At 42.4% G+C, this 5,839-nt stretch overlaps 1 protein-coding gene across 1 annotated transcript in view; it reads right to left on the reverse strand.

The window, feature by feature from the left end:
- Nucleotides 1–2,367: 2,367 nt before the first annotated feature.
- Nucleotides 2,368–5,839, reverse strand: part of LOC126996850 (putative phosphoenolpyruvate synthase) — a 37,935-nt gene continuing 34,463 nt past the window's right edge. The window contains exons 29-32 of the mRNA XM_050857733.1: nt 5,487–5,630; nt 4,890–4,992; nt 4,157–4,231; nt 2,368–3,248 (exon numbers count right to left, since the gene is read on the reverse strand). Coding sequence (XP_050713690.1) covers nt 3,178–3,248; nt 4,157–4,231; nt 4,890–4,992; nt 5,487–5,630 — 393 coding nt within the window. The 3' untranslated portion in view covers nt 2,368–3,177. The remainder of the gene's footprint in view (nt 3,249–4,156; nt 4,232–4,889; nt 4,993–5,486; nt 5,631–5,839) is intronic.

Raw genomic sequence — 5,839 nt, forward strand, 5'->3', positions numbered from 1 at the left:
GAGAGAGAGAGAGAGAGAGAGAGAGAGAGAGAGAGAGAGAGAGAGAGAGAGAGAGAGCAATCACGAGTTTTGTCTATCTTTTTCTTTCTCTTTCGCTTTTTGTTACCTTTTGCAATGCTTTCAGATCTCGAGGTTAAAAGAGAGAGAGAGAGAGAGAGAGAGAGAGAGAGAGAGAGAGAGAGAGAGAGAGAGAGAGAGAGAGAGAGAGAGAGAGAGAGAGCGAGAGGGGGGAGGACCTGTGGCAGATCTAGAAAATAATTTGGGGGGCACTTTTTTATTTTTTTAATATAGCGGTGACACCCGTAACAAAATTTTCAATTAGATCACCGTTGGTCGGTTCACCCATAGTTGACCGTCTGTGTGATTTTATATGTTTAAGTGTAGAAAAACTTAATTCATCTGTAGCGGATGAAATGGGCAAAGTGGCTTAAATAAGTAATAATTTCTTTGTAACAGGATAATTTTGTGGGCACTGCTCATTTGGAACTAGTACTGTATTTGGCAAGGAGCTTTTAGGGACACAAGACCAACGTGATCTCCACATTCTGAATTCAGTGACACGTAATCATGTAAATCATCCAGGCCCAGAATTGGATCATTTAAGAGGTAGTCATTGTACATCAATAGCGACCAGCCGCACCTCTCTGAGCCCCCCTCTCCCCCTTGTCCAGTGCTCGCCCGATACGCGCACTAGACAAGTCAGCGAGGCGGAACTCGCAGAGCGTGAATATACTGTAGTGTAGATACTTGTTCTGAGGGAGGATTTCACGGTTTTGTTTTTTTTTCTTTTTTTTTTTTCGCTTTAGTTTTAACGCGAACTAGTAGATAAACATTAATTTATGCATTTTAATAATAATGATAATAATAATTATAATAATAATAATAACAATAATAATTATTACTATTAATTCCGTTATTAATTTTTTTTTTTTTTGGGGGGGGGCACGTGAACAGGTGCCCCCCCCTGGATCCGCCACTGCGATAGGCTAACCACCACCATTACCATCTCTCTCTCTCTTTCTCTCTCTCTCTCTCTCGGCAGCAAGTGTTAACAAGCATTCGACCCTCCCTCTAGTTTAACCCTCTCCCTCCCTCTCTCCTCTCCCTCCTTCCTCAAGCCTAACATCGGTACCCCACACCCCCCCTTATAGTTGCCTCCCCTTTCTCTTCTTAATCTCTTTCTCTTTGATATTTCTTTTCCACCATCACCACCACCACCACCACAACCACAACCACCACAACCATTTATCTCCCTCAACACCAAAACCACCACCACAATACCCCCCTCTTACCGCCCCCTCCCTCCATCACCAATTTCAAACACCACCACCACCACCACTAACAAAGCATTTAAACCTCAACCACCACCACTTCCACCACCACCAGTTTACATCCCTTGCCTCACCACCACCACCACCACCACCATCTAAGCCCCTCACCACCACAATCCTCCCCAACACCACACCCCCATCAATCCTCCCTTCAAAACTCTCCCTTTCTCTCTCTCCCTCCCCTGGGTGTTTCCTCTCTCCAAAGTTGTCTCCATGCATCCATCTCTCCTTCTCTCTCCCTCTCCAGGACTTTCCTCTCACTTACCTAATAGAAGACGAGGACGATGACGAGGAGGACGGGGGGCAACATCTCACACCCACTAAGGTAAGTCATGAACTGAGTGAATAACCGCCCTTCGTTTTCTTTTCCCCCCTCTCCCTCTCTCTCTCTCCCTTCCTCTTTATCTCTCTATCCTTCCCTCCTATTCCCTCTTTCCTCAATCTTTCCCCTCCTCCTCCTCCTCCTCCTCTTCCTCCTTCTTGTTATATATAGAAAGAAATCGAAACAAGAGGATAATGAAGATATAGAGGTGAAAAATGTGTACATAGAGATCTTGGTATAGAGTTGATATCACTTGTTTACATGGAAGATATAGAAGACTTGGCTGTTTTAAGGGGAGCCTTGTCTAAATTATGATATTCTACGTGTTATTGAGAGAGAGAGAGAGAGAGAGAGAGAGAGAGAGAGAGAGAGAGAGAGAGAGAGAGAGAGAGAGAGAGAGAGAGAGAGAGTCAGTATTGTCAGAATAAAAAGGTAATTGAGAGGGAAAGAAGGAAAGAGGAGAGGCGGGAAGGAAGATGAAGGGAAAGAGAAAGAGGGAGAGAGGAAGAGAAAAACAAGGAAAAGAAGACAACCAGACGAAAGGAAAACAGGGACAGAGGAAAAAGAGGAAAACGAAAACAAAACCAAAAAAAAGGAAAAAAATACGAACTTACCTCGAACTTAAAAATATACAAAAAACGGAAAAATAAATAAAAAAAACTAATATAAAAAAAAGAAAAAGAGCAAGAAGGAAAACTCAAAAATAATAAAGCATGCAACAAAAAACATTTATTATATATTATCACACATTGTTTACCCATCATTTATATTATATTTATTCATTTACTTATAAATTTCTCCATTACATTAATAGGGGAAGGAGGTGAGATAGGAGGAGGAAGAGGAAGAGGAGGAAGAGGAGGTAGCTTGAGGAAGAGAGAAAGAGGAGTGGAGGAAGGAGGAGGAAGATGAAACGTAACAGAAGAGGAAAAAGGAGGAGGAAGAGGAGGAGGAGGAAGAGGGTATGAAAGGAGGAGGAGCTTGAAGGAGAGAGAAATAGGGGTAGAGGAGGAGGAGGAGGACGAAGATGAAACGTAACAAAAGAGGAAAAAAGAGGAGGAGGAGGAGGAAGAGGATATGGAAGAAGGAGGAGGAGGAGGTAGCTTGAAGGAGAGAGAAAGAGGTGGAGGAAGAGGAAGGGGAGGAAGGAGAAATGGGAGAGAGAAGAGAAAGGAGAGACGGGCAAGAAAGGAAGAGAAGAGGAGGAAACGGAAAAAATGGAATAAAAAGAGGAAGAGAAGGAAACTGGAAGGAAAGAAGGAGGGAGATAAACAAGGGGGGAGGAGGGAGAGAAACAAAGGGGGAGGAAAGAGGGAAGAATGGGAAGATATGGAATGGAGTAGGAAGGAGAGTTGAGAGAGAGAAGAGGAGGAAGAGGAGAGAAAAAAAACAAAAGGAAGACACTGGAGGAGGAAGAAGATAAAAAAAATAGAGGAAGAGAAGAAACGAGAAAAACATAACAACATTGACAGGGAGGAAGAAGAGGAGAAAGAGGAGGAGGAAGAGGAGGAGGAAGAAGGAGAGTTAGGAGGAGGAGGAAGATGGTTTGAGGAGTGTTAGGGTTCCGGAGGTAGAGTCTAGCAGCACCTGGTCACCTGTGGGATAATTAGACGGATTAATTAGGGAGTTAATTAGCACCTCACACCTTTAATCAGCGCCTCACACCTGTCACGAGTCACCTGAGACCATCGTAACAGACCAGGGTGCCAGAAAACAGGGTGACAGAAAACAAGGTGATAGAAAACAGGGTGACAGAAAACAGGGTGACTAGAAACCAAATGATGAGAAACAGAGAACAAGGAGATAAAAGAGAGGGAGAAAGAGAGAGAAGAAGAGGGAGATAAAAGGAAAGAAAGAGAGGGAGGGAAAAAGGGAGAGAAAAGAGGGAGATAAAAGGAAAGAAATAGAGAGGGAGGGAGAGAAAAGGGAGGAATTTGAAAGCAGATGATGAAAAGGGAAGAAAAATATGATAAAAGAAGAAGAAAAAGGGAGAAAGAAGGGAGGAATTACGAACCAAATAAAGAGAGAAAGAGAACAAGGAGATAAAGGAGGGAGAAAGGGAGACAGAAAGGGAGGTTGAGAAGAAGAGATAAGAAGAGAGAAAGAGGGAATTAGAAAAGCAGATGATGATAACGAGGAAGAGAGAGAGAGAGAGAGAGAGAGAGAGAGAGAGAGAGAGAGAGAGAGAGAGAGAGAGAGAGAGAGAGAGAGAGAGAGAGAGAGAGAGAGAGAGAGAGAGAGGACAAGTGATAAATAATAAGTAATAAAAACGAAGAAAAAACAAATTATTACCCAAGGATAAACTAAATGAATGACAGACTAAAGAAAACGTAAATTACATCAGATAACACAAACGTAAACTATTATAAAAAGGTTAAATTGAGTAAATATATGCAAATAACACAAAACTCATCACTCACCTTAATTGAAACATATAAATACTACTACTACTACTATTACTACTACTACTACTACTATTACTACTACTACTACTGCTACTGACCAGATCGGAGGGCGCCCGTAGCTCCTTCCACGCCCACCAGACAAGGCAGCCCGTACTCCCTTGCCACGACCGCCCCTAGAAAGAGTTACATAGGTTATCCATAGATTCACATAGATCTAGATATTTGCATAGACAGATTTACATAGATTTATATAGATACTCAGACCCCAGTGACCCCAAAAATTACGCAGCCTGTCCTTAAATGCCTACAAAGAAAACTAGATAGAGAGAGAGAGATAGAGAGAGAGAGAGAGAGAGAGAGAGAGAGTCCAGATGCCTACAAAGAAAATACCTTAGAGAGAGAGAGAGAGAGAGAGAGAGAATAATAAGCAGTAAAAAGGATCGTATGAGGATTAAAGTGCCAAAAAGAAAACGAACTAAAAGAAAACGGAGAGAGAGAGAGAGAGAGAGAGAGAGAGAGAGAGAGAGAGAGAGAGAGAGAGAGAGAGAGAGAGAGAGAGAGAGAGAGAGAAAACAACTATAAAAAAAAATTAAACCAGAAAAAACGAAGAATAATGAAATAAATTAACTTCTTGCAGACTCCTTACGTTCTAAAGTTCTTACTTATAAACAAAAAAATAAAAATTGAAACAAAAAACAAGAAAAAATAACTTACACAACTAAAATCAAAAGAAAAAAACAAGAAAAATTGGAAAATAACTAAAAATGAACGCCCTACAGAGAGAGAGAGAGAGAGAGAGAGAGAGAGAGAGAGAGAGAGAGAGAGAGTTACCGTGTGAGAGCAGGCCGCCCAGCTCCGTCACCACGCCACTCAGCAAGGTGAAGTAAGGTGACCACCCAATGTCCGTGCTGACCGTCACTAGGATATCCCCAGCCTGGAGGAGGAGGAGGAGGAGGAGGTGGGTCAGAGGAAGAGGAGTATCATTGGTCATTTTATTCAACTATTCAATCACATTCTCTCTAATTCATTCACAATATCATTAAAAACTTTCAACATTCCTTTTCATATTTGTTTCCTATACATTTCTTCACAATCTATTTCTAACATTCAATTATTCATCTTAGAAGCATCTAGTCCATCTTTCTGCCCATCCCCTTTCTCTCTCTATCTCTATCCATCTGTCTTTCTATCAATCTCTTATCTAAGTAAACAAGAAACAAACCATCTAACTGTCTATTAACCTCTCTACCTCTATATATGTATCTATCTATATACTCTCCCATCCCCTTTCTCTATATCTGTCTCTATCCATCTATCTGTCTATCTATTATCTAAGTAACCAAGAAACAATCCATTTAAGTCTATTTTCCTCTCTGCCTCTATGTATCTATCTATCTGTATCTACCTAACCATCTCCCTTTCTCTTACCTGTATGGTGTCCGCATCGGCAATCCTCGTGATCACCCTTGCCGTGGCTTTCACCCTCCCCTGGTACACCGTCGAGCCCTTCAGTACGACGGTGCCTTCTTGTCTCCTGCCGGCACCCTCCTCGTCCTCTTCCTGTTCTCGGTTCTGTGTGAAGGAGGAGGAGGAGGAGGAGGGGATTGAGGTGTGAGATGGGTTAGGTTAGGTTAGGTTAGGTTAGGTTGATGCAGAAGGGAAGGGAGGAAGGGGGAGAAGGGAGAGGAGAGAAGGAGGGAGGGAGAAAAGGGAGGGAAATGGGAGAGGAAGGAGAGGAAATGGCAAAGGAAAGGGAAGGGACGAGAGGAAGGAAGAGAGGG

Source organism: Eriocheir sinensis, chromosome 11 (genome assembly GCF_024679095.1).
Source record: "Eriocheir sinensis breed Jianghai 21 chromosome 11, ASM2467909v1, whole genome shotgun sequence".
In the NCBI taxonomy this organism is placed as follows: domain Eukaryota; kingdom Metazoa; phylum Arthropoda; class Malacostraca; order Decapoda; family Varunidae; genus Eriocheir; species Eriocheir sinensis.